This window comes from Pavona decussata, unplaced genomic scaffold, assembly GCF_977016875.1.
Source record: "Pavona decussata unplaced genomic scaffold, jaPavDecu1.1 SCAFFOLD_119, whole genome shotgun sequence".
Classification (NCBI taxonomy): Eukaryota; Metazoa; Cnidaria; class Anthozoa; order Scleractinia; family Agariciidae; genus Pavona; species Pavona decussata.
This window is the reverse complement of record NW_028145533.1, coordinates 252,684-268,469: the sequence shown is the minus strand read 5'-3', so window position 1 is coordinate 268,469 and position 15,786 is coordinate 252,684. Positions and strand designations below refer to the sequence as shown.

At 37.9% G+C, this 15,786-nt stretch overlaps 1 protein-coding gene and 2 long non-coding RNA genes across 3 annotated transcripts in view; 2 read left to right on the top strand and 1 right to left on the bottom strand.

The window, feature by feature from the left end:
- Positions 1–3,213, top strand: part of LOC146469736 (uncharacterized) — a 35,908-nt gene extending 32,695 nt beyond the window's left edge. The window contains exon 3 of the long non-coding RNA XR_014867158.1: positions 3,142–3,213. This is a non-coding gene — a long non-coding RNA (uncharacterized LOC146469736). The remainder of the gene's footprint in view (positions 1–3,141) is intronic.
- LOC146469737 (uncharacterized) lies at positions 1,210–2,412 on the top strand. The gene is made up of 2 exons (XR_014867159.1): positions 1,210–1,373; positions 2,188–2,412. It is a non-coding gene; the product is annotated as an uncharacterized LOC146469737 (long non-coding RNA).
- Positions 2,574–13,757, bottom strand: LOC146469735 (uncharacterized). Its single transcript, XM_085122894.1, has 9 exons — positions 13,598–13,757; positions 9,944–10,330; positions 9,051–9,452; positions 7,807–8,022; positions 6,868–7,026; positions 5,894–6,166; positions 4,996–5,178; positions 4,240–4,279; positions 2,574–3,816 (listed from the first exon to the last, which is right to left on the bottom strand). Exons 1-9 carry the CDS (start codon positions 13,641–13,643, stop codon positions 3,780–3,782), a joined length of 1,743 nt encoding a protein of 580 aa, XP_084979020.1. The 5' UTR covers positions 13,644–13,757; the 3' UTR covers positions 2,574–3,779.
- Positions 13,758–15,786: the final 2,029 nt, after the last annotated feature.

Sequence of the window (15,786 nt, the reverse complement as noted above, 5' to 3'; positions counted from 1 at the left end):
GTTGTGGTGGGAGAACATTGAGGCTCGTGATTTCGGTCTGTGTCCCGGGACCCTCGTTTTCCGACCAGCCCGTATATTCTTATGCTAAAACGAATTTAGCATAAGAACATTATTTTTACTTTTTTTGACTCAAAGTTTTCTAGGACACTAAAAGGTGTAATTCACAGTACATCAATTTCAAATCTGCCAACGCAATCGCCGAGGAGAATCTATTTGCCAACCTTCTCAGTTGAGACAACTGTATACAATGTACAGGCAAATTCTATTGATCTCTCGTAAAAAAAATTCTTGCGGTCTGATTTATTTACTTTCTGAGCATATACACAGTTTATGCTTTTTAGGTGTCAATGTTTTTGCAATCGAGTGACACTCGATTGCAAAAACGTTGACACCTAAAAAGCATAAACCGTGAACGATGAGACCCAACGGATTTGTGGATAGTGTTTAAACAATAACCTCATTGCCATCATCAATAATTTACCATTCTCTTTCTTTGTAATAAAAAATACAGTGCTGAATTATTTCTTCCGAATAATTTTCTACCAAATATTACTTAAGTTCATTGCCTGTTTTGAACTTAGGCAAATAGCGATTTGTATATCACTCAAATTAGCCCTTGTTGGCCAACTTGCTTTGACCGTTTCCATCATTGACCACGTGCAACTAAGCACGAGCACGAGAATAGAATATTATGAAAATAAATTTAGTACACTTATTATATAAAGCAATTGGGTCTCATCGTTCACGGTTTATGCTTTTAGGTGTCAACGTTTTTGCAATCGAGTGGGGAAAGAGCCAACATGTCGAGTTTAGGGTCTGTCGGATTATACTCGTAAAATAGGGTATTATGCTTTCGGGCGTCACCCGTGAAAGCAGGGTATTATGCTCAAAATTATTCTCGGCTGGAGGTATAATGCTCAAATTATGCCGGACTAAAATGACACTTCCACCCCACCCCCCAAAGGACCGTACCTATTATTAAACATTCCTAGTCTTTCTGAATTATCTGATTTTGCCATGAAGCCAATCCACGAACACTGTACAAGCCTGGAAGCCTGGCCTTCGATTTTACCAAAATGCACTGGGTACGAGTCTGAGGTATCCAGTTCCTAAAATATTCCCGCTTTTATCAACTTTGTACATTCTACTGGAGTTGCTGGCAAAATTTGCATACACTTTTCACAGTTTTCATGAACAACAGCATTATGCTGCAAAACACATTAGTATTATGCCAACATTATGCCTGATGCTCCAGATATAGTATTATGCTCAAAATTATGCTAGCATAATCCAACAGACCCTAGTCGAGTTTCCCTAAGACAAAATTCAATAGTTTGTGACCACGGCTATCATTCAGGACGGCTTCTCTTAAAGTGCTACTTTGACGAAATTCCCGTCTTTCTAATCTGAGCCATTTTAAAACATAAACAAGTAGTCTGTACGTGAAGAAGAATGCTGTTTAATATTTTCAAATATCTCTTTTTGTTCCGGAGAAATATGCAAATCAGCCAAGTGTTGACGTCATAAACTCAACCGAATTTTGATCAAATATTATAAAAAAAAAGTATCTCAGCCAATTTGTATCAGAAATGCTTGATTCTTTGCAGTTACATTGTTCCAGGTGCGTTTTATAATATGAGCTTATCAGTTTTGTTACCATGGCAACATACTGGGTTCCAGTCCTCCCTGATACTTAAGGCTTTGTTTGCCACCTTTGGCATTCCATTTTGATATTTGCCAATGGTGCCTCATCTGCATGATCCAGCAAGCGTATAAATATGTTAGGTCGAGTTCGTGACCTTATTAAATGTTTTTCAAGCTGAAAGTCACTAAAATATTGAAATGAGGTTGGAGGGGACTGGAAAAGAGTGAGTTGCCATGGGAACCGAATTTTTTATAGCCGTAGGTGTATTGCATTTAAAACTATTAGCCTGCCAGGTTTCAATGGTCTCTGCTGTAAATTGACTGAGATAGATCTATTTATGTACTTGATGTTTTATTGAGTTGAGAATATGGCATCATTAGTCATCTCATTTATATATTTTGCACATTTTTTAAACTAAAATATCTCCGGAGCCAATGCAGATATTTAGAAACGGTAAACGGCGTTTTTAATCTTTCCTAGAATTCTATGTGATAAACCTTAAAATTCAGGAGGTAAAAATTTGATCATAGTAGCACTTTAAGTAATGTTTTGAAGATGGTATATAAATCATTTCATCAGTGTTTTGCATAAATGTAAAGAATAGATATTAGTAGAACAAGGTCGGTAACTCTGCTAGGTTTCCTTTTCCTTTTTCTTCCATTTTTTTTTTTTTTTCGTGTTTTGTTTGGTATTTTTGTTGTTGTTCTTGTTTTTTAGAACAAAAGAAAAAGAAAGAAAAAAAGAAAAGAAAAGAAAAGAAACCAAAGGCTTTCCTCCACGCTAGTAAGTTTCACTACGACTGCTATTTGAAGGCCATTGATCTGTTGTTTTGTAGAAACAATACAATAAGAAATCTATGGATCGCATTCTTAAGTGCAACTACTCTAAAACTACTAGGCCGGGTTGTTCGAAAGCCGATTAATTTCATCTCGCTCTTTAAAAGTGGTTTTAAACCTAAATTTCAAGCTAAAGGTAAAGAAAAGTCTAAGTCAAAACTGAGGGGCAAAAATCTTTTGGAAGAATCTTTACCGATTAGTAATTAAATTCGAATAAAAGTTCACGTTAAACCAGGATTAGCTTAATCGGGCTTTGAACAACTGGGCCCAGAACTACAGAAAGAACTTTGGACAGCAATGTAGGTCACATAGCACGCATAGCGTTACATTGTATGATATAACTAGCATAAGGAGATGTGAGTCCGTATACGACAAGAGAGATATACCGACGCATAGAGACTCTGGAGTATGAGGATTGTGTAATGACCAGAATACGTTTGATATGTTGTAGTGGATCTGGCACCAGTGCATAAGACCGGTATATATAAACAATAGCCTCCATTTGGCGCGAAAATATGCTCAGATATTTGTCCGCGGACATTATCTGTTCCGAGAAGTGAACAGTTTTTCGAGAGCGAAGCTCGAGGAAAACTGTGAGCTTCGAGGAGCAGATAATGTCCAGGGACAAATATCTGAGCATATTTTTAAAGCCAAATGGAGGCTATTATTATCCTTCAAATATTTTTCGCAACATGTAGCAACGAGCTTGAGTATTTGAACATTTCGTTTAAGAACAGTTTACCGTCAAAAACGTTTAGAGCGTCAGTTGTTTTCTGATACTGCTTTATCGACCAGCAGGTTTATCTCTCCTTCTGTCACAAAAGCAAACCGTCCCCCCCCCATCTTGACATTAATTTTAATTGTAAACTTGACGCGCCTTGAAGTTTTTGAAATTGGGGAATATTCGGTCACGTGAGGCGTTTAGACCAATCGCGCGCGAGCGAAAATATTTGATGGATTATAATTCTTGGCATACCCTGCCGTATAATAATCCTTATACGGACCTAAGATGTGATACTACGACACTCCTTATATTATCCGTATATTACTTTGTGCACTGACTGTGCACAACATGAGTAAGGGACCTTATACCGATAAATTCATGCAGTGATATATTCAAGTCCACATACTCTTGCTTTCCATTAATTAACAGATAAAACGTCTATCCGTCGTGTGGTGCCGCTTCTGCATACTTAGCCTTCCGAGGTGCTGCGATTCACGAACTTGGACGCAAGACTGTACATGAATATCTACTATGATACTGGAGCTTTTCTTTGATGTGAAATGCAGACACACTATTACACCGGCTGAGGAACGTATCTAACCATTTTCTCCCTGGAAGATGATTGGAAGAGTTTGGTAATTAACAACACGTTTAGCACTTGTTCCCAGCAAACCATGGAGAGAAGCTAAGGGCTTGTTTATACTTATGAATTTTAATTTCCCGTACTAGGATTTATCTTCTCGTACTCGCGCATATGCTCAGCACTTTGATTCGCCGGATCACATTTGGAAAAGTAAGGAAGGAACACGAGTTCACGAAAATACTGGTGCCCGCCAAGAGAGGATGTCTCTTGCGTCCGCCATATTAAAATTTGCCATTATATGGTGGTCAAATTTTAAAGTTACTGCTTTTGTGTGTATCCTTTTATTTTTACAATGTTTGTACCAATCTTTTGGTTGCGTCTCTCGTGAAAACAAGCGTTTAAAGTTGAGCCTAGACAATAAAAATTAGGAAAATTATCGTTGAAAACTTACCCTTCCGTTTCTCCCTGGGCCGTGCCATTTGCAGCTGCATCTGTAGCGAGGATAATGTAAGTGGTAATGAAATACTTTGCGGTTCCATTAAGAATAGGATGGGGTTTTTAACACAATAAGATATCGATTAAGCGAGTTTTCGGAAAGAAATAAATATGTTTGCACAATGGCGATTTGGATATCAAAGTTCATACGAGGCTGATTGTTAAGAAATAATACTTTTATATCTCCAAACACAGGATAAAATGACAAAACCGAAATACAATTTATTTAAGTCATGGAAAGAAAATTAAAATTTATTTGTTTATAAAAACTCAAATGAAACCGTGGTTTATCGTGTCATATTCCTTGAGTAGAGAACTAATAAGATTGCAGAAAATGGTAATACCGTACGTTCAAATATAAGTGTTTAATTTACTCTTCTAGCCAGAGAAGCGACTACCATAGTCTTTAACCATTACCTCAGACTATGTTCATTTTTGCATGGTATTCTACCATAGAATACTCGGTAGGACACTGAGTTATTTTGTATATCGTGGGCAGCTGAATTGATGACGTTAGTGCTGTCACAACTTCACAGTCAAAGAAACATAATTATACAGTCCTTGTACGTTGTATGCAAACACAATTCTATTAAGCTTTTGAACGTAATTTTTTTCCCGAAAAATATCGTTGTAGCAACCGTAGCTGCGTTGCTACCACGCTAATAGCGTGCGAGCAAACGGATTAAAAAGTAAAAACAAAAGTTATACTTACATTTGCTCCTATTGCGGTAGCAGGATTGGTGGCACCGATATTTAATGCCAAGGTTATTAGGAAAACAGTACTGGGTATCAATAACAATGACGATCACGATTACGGCGAAAATAATGGCGAGTACAATGCCAACAATCACGCCTGTTCCGAGTCCAGTTTTAGAAACTTTTTCTTTAGGTTCTTCTGTGAATAATAAGAAAAACGAACAATAACAATACAAATCGGGAGTCCCAAGTCAGTAGGTGGTTTAAATAAAACTTACTTTAGTTAAATAAAGTCGTATTTTAGACCAATAACAACCCAGTACCTGGCTAAACAAAATACAGTGGAACCTTTCCTTAATTACGGACACCTCTCTATTACGGAAAGTTCACTTGGTCTCTGAGAGACCGAAATTCATATAAAGCCTACTTCTCCAATAACGGACACCTCTATAATACGGACACTTATTCCTGTCACCTTGGTGTCCATAATAAAGAGGTTTGACTGTACAATTAAATACTGTTGGAGCCGCCAAATCAGATCTCTAGGGCTCTGTAAAAGTCTTAACAGATGTTATGGGTAACGAATCAGTAGTAGTCGGCCAGGTCAATGCAATGAGTCACACGTACACAGTTCGCTGCGTGTTATTTTTTGTTTTTGTTGTTGTTGTTATTGTTTTCGGGCACCTGCACCCAAACGCGTACTTCTTCGGAAATTCTTCTTTAGACAGCTGGGAGTAGAGTCGGTAGTTTACACTCGCGTATCATGGGGAAGAAGGTTGGGGATGGGGGAGAGGAGGGAGGGTCGGGGAAGGTCGAGTGGTACAACTGTATTTTGATTTAATTACTTGGCGTTCTATTTGCTGATTTACTTTCTTTCAAATTATTAACCCAAGCGTATTTATCTTTTTCCATACCTTTCGGCAACGGTATTATCTTCACTTCAACCATGTAACTGTCAGATCCAGCAGAGTTAGACGCCTCGCATACATATATTCCTTCGTCTGCTTCAGAGGCATTTTCACGCATGAAGTTAGTATGCAGACCAGTTTGGTTTTGAATTACAAGATCATTCTTTCTCCAGATTACAAGGGGAGTGGGAACTCCTTCCGCTTTGCACTTCAACAAAAGCACTTTCCCTTCATGTTCAATGACTTCCCTTTTGCTTTTTGAGGTAATCTTGGGTGGCACTAAAAAATAAATGCAAATACTTAGTTTAATCAGCTGAGTTGATAAAGTAAATTGGACATTGCAAAAAGATTATAAAATTTTGAGCGCTAGCCGTTTGTCGGAGCGCACGAAAGGATTTGGGGTTTCTGTCTAGTTTATATGTTGAGCAGTAGAGCTGAGCTATTGGTTTAAGCAAGGTAAGGTAAAAGCAAGAATAATTCGCTGATTCCTTACGGTTTAAGAATAGCGATTTGAAAAATGACTCATTTTCTTTCAAATTTATTTGGCTTTCCGTGTTGAACTGGTGAAGGAAAAATGGGCTCTTACTATGAGGCTTGCCGGTCTTTTAGACAAGGAATTAGGTCCCATAGTTTTGTTGGATTGTGAGCGAGAGTTTCCTTCGAGGTCACAAGAGCACACGACGTAATATTAAAAAAATATAATAAACAATTATTCACCAAAGTGGAGGTGAATAGTACTTAGCTAATCACCTCCGAGATAGGCAATCAGCGCACGCGAAAAGCACTAGAGTGATTTTACTTGATTCGTGAAACAGAGAATAACAACTAATACCAAATAGCTACAAGTAAACTGAACAAAAGAAGACAATGGAATTAGTGCATAATAGCGCGTAGTATCCTACTACCTATTTCACTCTATTTTAAAATCACTCTATTTGACTTGTGTGGTATATACTAACTTGATATAAACATTTACTTACCACGGGAATCAACATTTAAAGTAACGATGTGCACTTCTGGTGAAGTGTATTTTATGATTTTCCTTACGGTACACTTGTAATCTGTGTTGTCACTGGCTTTTACATTGTTCAAATCCAGCGTGCCATTCACAAACATGTTTGTGCGGTTTGCATAAGGACCTAAGTGCATAAACAGAAACACAAACAAACATCCACATTTAAGCGAAAACTACATGTATATTTGCAGATTTAATAGACAAGATTTTTTTCACAGTTTTTATCATTGCGTTCGACGTAAAAAGGACGCACCCCTAAAACAGATCGGAGTCGAGATTGTGTGGGACAACGTTGATTGAATGGATGGATCTTGGGACGCGTATCTGGCATCCCCCGCAGATTTTGCAGGGGCAGATGACATCATCACCCTCACAAAGAGCCTTGAATCTCGAGAGATCGTCAAACGCTCCCCTAATCTTTGACTACTGCTAGTTTTAAAAGTACTACTACTCCAAACGCCATCATAAGAAATGTTATAAATCAAGTGCTTCAGCCGACACAATCCGGCCTTTTTATTCATCCTTTATTCTGGCTCTAAATTTTGACTTTATTTAATAGGCCATTTCCGAGTTCTATTGAACCTGAAAGCGAGGCTAAATGCAAAGTTTTTCATAGGACAATGTGTTTTGTTTGCTTATCAGTGAAAGTTTCGAATTGAAGAAACTCAGAAATGGGCTATTGTGTTTGTCTTTACACGCGAAAAGTAATCGATGGTGGCTACATGACAGCAGATTCACATTATTTATCTTGAACATACTACACAATACCCTCATATAGTAGACCCCCTTTTCCGGCTTTTGTTTCACAAAAGTGCCTAGAAAAAAAAAACATGCCAAAGCACTGGGAATGGTACATAATTGTCAAATTTTATAGTTTGTATTCGGATTTGTATTTAACTCCTACCTCTATCGGTCACTTTAATAATACCCTTGCTGTTCATTCCTGCTACCCATGACCACTCGGTATCTTTGGTGTTACAGTTTTCAGACCGACAGTAAGACCAATACACGGCCTCGAATTTACCCTCCTCCAATACCAGGCAGGGTATCTGCACATATTCACCGACTCGCACATCTAAAGATTTCTGCATCATTTGTCCCTCGTATTGTTTCTTGGGATCTAAATTAAAATCACGGACACTAAGGGTCAAAAACAACAATATCAACCAAGTCCAGACCTCAGGAGAGAGTGGATTCTCTCTGCGCCAAGTTTGAGCGTGACCGTCTTCTCAGTTTAATAGGCTGATTTAGCAATAGAACGGGAACGTCATTTGAGGACGCGAGAGCGCGCGGAATAGTCTCAACGCAAGTCTATTTCGACTATTTATATATCTGGGCATTCTTTATGCGCGTGCCGTTGTCAACTGACGTTCCCTTTGTGTCGCTAGATCAGCCTAATATTTGAGCAAAGGACACGAGGCTTTGGGAATGATTAAGTGCCCTAAATTTGATGCTACCATGGCAACTAATCATCGGCAGGCAAATTTTGCAGTAATCGAAAGATACCTGTTTTTAAAGTACAAACTGATTTGACTTTCTTATAGCAAATTTCATATTTCATATTTTCATATTTCGTATTTTTCATTTGATTACCCTAAAGTTGGCCGATTTTGGCTGTTTTCAGAGAAATCCAAAATGATCGGCTTTTAAAAATCGTGATGTAGGTTCTGCGTCGTTTGACGCCATCTCTTCCCGTTATTTACCTCAAAGGAAATATCTTTGGAGGCAATAATCCCCTCTCCCTTCCAAGATTCAACCTCAGCATACCAAAAAGGAAGCCCAGTCTAGATAAACTTAACAGCAAAGGGATTGCAGAAGAACTCTGCCTAAAAATTTTCATGATGACTGCGCTGCGCTTTCTGCAAGATAATTCCTGTTTTATTTTTTCTAGATGGATTGAGATTAAAGCAAATGTTTACTTCTGTTTAAGTTTAAAAAGATTAAAATAAGAGATAAAAACTGCAATGAAAAAGGAAAGAAATCATTCATGAACCTTGCAGAATCAGTAGGTTGAGGTCGCATAAAAAATCCACTATCATACTTTGCTTTAATGATCAAGTACTTGAGGACGATCCCAGAGAGACGGTCAATTTGACAAATACAACTGATAACTAACTAAAGTAACTAAGGCAACTAAATATCACATACGTTTCACGTCTATCTGGAGGGATGCACCTAGAGATCCTTTGTAGGGGCCAAAGTACATGCTGCATCCAAATGATCTCCTGTCGGATTCTCTTACATCTTTTATTTCCACTGACATCACTGAAGTATTGCTGGTCTTGTTAGACCACGTATTGGCGTGTAGTCGTCCTTGATACCCTGGCACTTCCTGATCGAGTTTTGGGTTGACGATGATGGTTTCATTCCTCGTAAGAGTTAGTAAAGTAAGATGGATTCCCCCTCGCTCCCAGATTCCAACAGCAACTCCATCGTAGACGAGTTTGTCTTCATTGCCTACGTGAAACTCGCATTGGAAAGAAGTATTCCCTCCCGGAGCTACTGACAGGGGTGGTGAGAGTGCGGCTGTGATTGCTGACTTTCCCTCCTCTGTATTAAAAAAAATGTCAGTTTTAGTGAATAATTGCGTTTGTGTCCGATTAAAAACGGCTGTTACAAGAATTTCATTTTTAAAGAAACTATGAGCCTTCTCAAATCTTTGATTAACTTATCTATTCTTGTTTAAAAAGGCATATTTCTGATCTGGCCAACATTTTGCAACAGTGGAAACCTTACATATCTGTTCAGTTGTGTAAACAATTATCTAACCAGCTTACACGTTTCGCAACTAATGCCTGAAACACCAGAAATGGGTTATCAGTTAAAAAACACTGGCCCTTTTTTTTTCTTATCTGTATTAGAAAACTAGCAAAACAGATTATTGTGTTCCTCCTTTGATAAGTCACATGATGGTTTGCTCTGAGTGCTCTAATTAAGACCACTCTCAAGTTTTGGAAAAAAAAATTTTTTTCAATTATTTGTTAGCCGTGTTGACCAACACACTGCACTGAAATCCCCGCAAAAATGCGCCTTTCATTTACCTTCAACGCGGAGACTAAGAAAATCTGACTCAGAATCTTTCATTTGGCCAAATTCTAGTCTCATTCCATAATCCTTCTGGTCTAAGGCACTAATATGAGAGATTTGGAAAGCTGCAATGGATTTGGACAAGTCTCCTTTCCATTGTACACGGCCAGCCAGTGACGGTACTTCGTCTTTGAGCGCAGGGTTCGTAATAATCCCACCATTCTTTGTTACTGAAAGGATATATGAAGCGACGTATCCATTCTTCCAAACTCCAAACACCACTCCTTGGAAATCAGGCCTCGACGTTAACCGTTTCTGGAGGTTCCATTGAAACAAAGCATTTGACCCCTCAAATACTCTTACAGGGTCAGAAGATAAGCGGAATATCTCCCCTCCCCATCCTGTATGGTGATAGAAATTTACAGAAGTACAAATTACGAAAGGATATCAGATCAATCCAATTTACACACCCATAACAAATACTAGTTTTACAGGTTAAGCCATATTGTTGATTCTTCAACTGAATTACTTTTGTAAGCTGTAAGTGTTTAGCCCTAACCCGGTAATAAGTTTGGGTAACATTATTGCAAAATTTATGTTTCCCTATCGCCGACGTTTGGTGCCCTCGCCCTTTTTAAATTTATTTCCTGACTGGTGGTCAAATTCATAATTATGATACTAGAACCGCAGCTCATTTTCGACCTAACACCTGCCGAGCTAATATCAAGCAATTTACTATACTCTTTAGAGGGCCAAAAATATGGAATGCTTTGCCATTATCAATTACGTCTTCCCCTAGTCTATCCACCTTCAAAAGAAAGCTTCTTGATTTCCTCAGTTAATTGTATGAAACGTCCGACTCTGTTATGTCTTTATAGTCTTACCACCGTATGTTAAAAAATCTAAATACAATGTGTTTACTAGTCTTTCAGTTCTAACATTTCTCCAAGGAGACCTCTCAGTATAAGCCCGGGGGTTTCTTGAGGTCTCCTCGCCACTTCTTACTTATTCTTTTACTATTATTATTCACTGTAAACTTATGTAAGATCTTAGTCTATTATTCACTGTAACTTTCTATGAATGTATCTCGTGGTGAATAAAATAAAATAAATAAAAATAGTATATTGTTGGTATTTTGAGACATAAAAAATATTAAGCAATGTTTGTGAGAGAAAAAAGTGCTCAAATGTCTGAAGATAAGCGGAATATCTCCCCTCCCCATCCTGTATGGTGATAGAAAGTTAAAGAAGTATAAATTAAGAAAGGATAAATTCCACACCCATTACAAATACTAGTTTAACAGGTTAAGCCATATTGTGTAAAAGATTCTTCAAATTATTTTTTTTAAGCTGTGGAAATGATGATAACGAAAAATAAAAGTACATTTTAAGTGCTTAACCCTAACACGGTTATAAAATTGGGTAACATAGAGATAGTATATTGTTGGTATTTTGAGACATTAAAAATAAGCAATGTTTGTGAGGGATGGAACTTCAAATAAAACTCAATGGAAGTAAACAGGTGCCTCCTATAAGCTAATAGCTCATAATGGAAAGTAAACAGTAATTTGCCACTAAAAACACAAATTAGCTGGATACTTTGATGCAGAGTCATTGAACACTTTTAAGCGTGGTGATTATGAAATATTTCCCCCCCCCCCCCCCCCCCTTCAAAAACACCCGCATCAAGTCTAAATTCAATACGCCAATATTGATTTCCTGCCGCCAAATACTATAACTTCAAACTTTTTACGCTATAGTTACTTTTGTCATTAAATACAACTCATTAATGTCTGACGATTAAAACTGATTAGTATATATAATTTATACGTCCTTTTTTGGCATATATAATGCCGAAGGAACGAGGAAGTCGATGCTCAACTACTTACACTGTTTACTTTTCGCTAAAAATAATAATTATTAATAACACACCGGATGCAAAAAGATGAGGCGTAAGTTTCATGGCGACGATGTTTTCATCTGATGTGAATAAAAGACTGCTTTCAATCTCAGTTCAATTAACCAAAATTGACCTCGAAGTTTCTCTTTCGATAATGGATTTTTTTTATTCAGTTTGTCATTTTACAAGATTAGAAGTTCAATCAAGAAGGCGATTTCAAACGTGAAGTTTAAATTACTTTAGGCTTGACACAAATCAAATATCTAAAGCTAACAAATTCTTCATAATTATGTGAACGTCTGGCTCAGTTTATAGGAATTCAGCCTATAAACACGTTTTTGCAGAGAAAAAGATCCTAATAACTTGAGCGCGAATTATTCCGCAATATATTGAAATATGATGTTAGACTTACAAAAAGTTGAAAAATTATAAAGTTTTAAATAAAATCTTGAGACATACAGCAAGCGGATTATACCGCTTGAAGCCTGTGTCACGCGCGCAGCTGTCCTGTCTGATCTTGAAAGATTGACCAAATCAGTGGTTTGTTGTGATAAGGTACCTTATGATCGAGCCTGTACTGAAAACTTATAATCAACTTAAACATACATGGAGCAAAAAACTAAACTAACCGCTAAATCCGCTGGCGAAAACGGACCATTTCAACAAGGACAATTTATGTTTTGAGCGAGGCAGGCCCACAGAAGGACAAAGTATTAAAGCACAAACGCACAGAAAAAAAAACTACAAAACAGAACTCTCGTTTCTACACTAGAAAGTGCAATTTGTTTTCCCCAACAGTGCTTGTTCTGTGGACAGAAGTATATTTGGCCGGAGGCCAGTTGTTTCATGACTTAAATTTGCATGACGCCTTCTGCAACATCCTTGATTTCTCGGAAAACGCTAGCAAAGATTGAGAGTTATGAATGGATTCAAAATAGCCTTCCACTACTGTTTCGTCTTAGTTCATTGTGAAAATGAATTTGTTATCAAAAGTCAATCAAATGTTCTCAGAACATTACTTTCAGTTCCTTTGAACTAACAAAGTATAGAAATTGAAGACACTGAATAAGACGTTGTTGACTACTTAAGCGACATTAGGATACAAAAATCAACGACGCGTAGACGAACAACAGACTGCTCGAGATGGAACTTCCGAGAAACGCCTTATCGACAGAATAAACGGGTTCGAGGAAATATGGAATTATGTGGCATGTAGAAATTGCGTAAGAAATAATATAATTTCACTGCTTTAGCTACCTTAAAAACGGCAGTAAATCAGAGCGGATCAGAAAAATAATTCGTTTGATTGACACGCGCGTACAAGAAACCACTATTTGGCCCGCGCAATTTGGGCCAAGAATCTGATTTCGCGTGTAGCGAAAACGTTAGGGCCAAAACGATAAAATAAAGCACACTCGCTAATGGAGCAAACTCTGGCCAAATATGCGTGAACATGGTTTACTAGTAATCGATTCAGTTGAAAGCAATGGGTGGAGGAGAAGAGTTATGGCAGATGTATCTGACGATGATTCGAGTCAACGTATCTATGTAATAATCTTTAACTGCTTTGGTTGTGCGCTCATTCTATCTTCGTCAGGAAAACACCAACAAAGCACTGAAGTAGTTTGGCGATTTACGAAAGAGTTCACTTTCATGTTTCATATAGACAACGCTAACAGAACTACGATAAAGATACACTAAACACTAACGATGTGTTTGTCTAGACTAGTATGAATCAGTGTATGTGTCGTGAATGAATGTGATCTTACCTTCATGGGCAAATAAAAAGAATAGTAAAGCTAATGTTGTCCACATGGTTTGGTATTTGATGCGCCTTGAGCACTACAGAGAAACTAGCCGCGAACTGAAGGGCCTCGATTCACGAGAACAAGAAGGAACAGAAAGCCGCCGAGGCGAACGATGACCTGACCAATTATCATCTCCTTGACCCAGTCCACTCACGGGCTATAATGGACCACTGCAGTGTGTTTTATTTTTATACTCTTTGTGTTTTAACATCTGCCGAGCCCCTTTCCTTAATGTATTTGGTATTTTACGTCAGTTCACTATTATTACTCGATGCATTTATTTTTTCATCCGAAATATGACTGAGGAAGTAACAGCAATGTACACATTTAAAACAATGATGAGGCATTATTGGCATTTCTGAAAAAAAAAAAAAAAAAAAAAAAAAGAAAGAAAGAAAGAAAGGAAAAGAAAAGACAAGAAAACTACCCCAGGAACGGCTATTAAGCATTTTGCCATGTCAAGTCTTATTTGTCCGGCATAGTATCACTAGCCTTTGATTTACTACGTATTATCGCCCAGGAATACTGTCAACATTTTTTGAACACTTACGAAATGTTCAATGCTTTGGGAAAATAAAGACCGTTTGGCAGTTCCACTTAAATATTCATGATTTTCTACGGATATTTTTTCAGAGACTTGTTGAAAACAGTGCAGGTAACATGGACTGCTGTCAGTCCAATCCGATGAATGGTACGTTTAAGAATAATGTACGTTAGTTATATTTTATGCAATAAAGCAAACAGTTATAACTTCAGTTATCGCAATGCGGAAAGCGGATAAATAGTGAAAAAGTAAGATGAGAGGTGTAGAAGGAGATGGTGGGGGAGGAAGCGATATGGCTGCAGGCAATTTTCATTTTCATCTTCCGTTTCTTTTCTGTCTTTTTTTTTTGGGGGGGGAGGGGGGTATTGTTGAATTACAACCATCATTTCAGGTCTGTCATACACATGAATGAATGCATGAACGAACGAACGAACGGACGAACGGACGATTGATTGATTGATTGATTGATTGATTGATTGATTGATTAATGGATTGATTGATTGATTGATTGATTGATTGATTGATTGATTGATTGATTGATTGATTGATTGATTAGAGTTATTTAAGTCATCGTCATTTTCGCCATCGTTGTAGTCATCGTCGTCGTAGTCGTTATGAGGGAGCTTAAGCAGCGACGACGCGGGGACAACAACCACAGCGCCACAAAACAATAGGTTTAATGAGCAAAAACAATCGCTCTGTACGTGCGTTTTACATTTTGGTACATTTTTTGCCGTCCGCTGCAAAACAACAACGTGAAATTACCAAATTCTAGGTTTTTTGGAGAACGTAAGCACACGACGGTGGATTTTTCATTTTCTCTCTTAACTTGTACGCCGCTCCTACCAATTTGGTTCCTGGATAGTTCGCAGTTTCTCTAGAAGTTGAACGAGTTAAGAAATGTTATAAATCAAGTGCTTCAGCCGACACAATCCGGCCTTTTTATTCATCCTTTATTCTGGCTCTAAATTTTGACTTTATTTAATAGGCCATTTCCGAGTTCTACTGAACCTGAAAGCGAGGCTAAATGCAAAGTTTTTCATAGGACAATGTGTTTTGTTTGCTTATCAGTGAAAGTTTCGAATTGAAGAAACTCAGAAATGGGCTATTGTTGTGGGGGGGGGGGGGGGGGAGGGAGGTATTGTTGAATTACAACCATCATTTCAGGTCTGTCATACACATGAATGAATGCATGAACGAACGAACGAACGGACGAACGGACGATTGATTGATTGATTGATTGATTGATTGATTGATTGATTGATTGATTAGAGTTATTTAAGTCATCGTCATTTTCGCCATCGTTGTAGTCATCGTCATCGTAGTCGTTATGAGGGAGCTTAAGCAGCGACGACACGGGGACAACAACCACAACGCCACAAAACAATAGGTTTAATGAGCAAAAACAATCGCTCTGTACGTGCGTTTTACATTTTGGTACATTTTTTGCCGTCCGCTGCAAAACAACAACGTGAAATTACCAAATTCTAGGTTTTTTGGAGAACGTAAGCACACGACGGTGGATTTTTCATTTTCTCTCTTAACTTGTACGCCGCTCCTACCAATTTGGTTCCTGGATAGTTCGCAGTTTCTCTAGAAGTTGAAC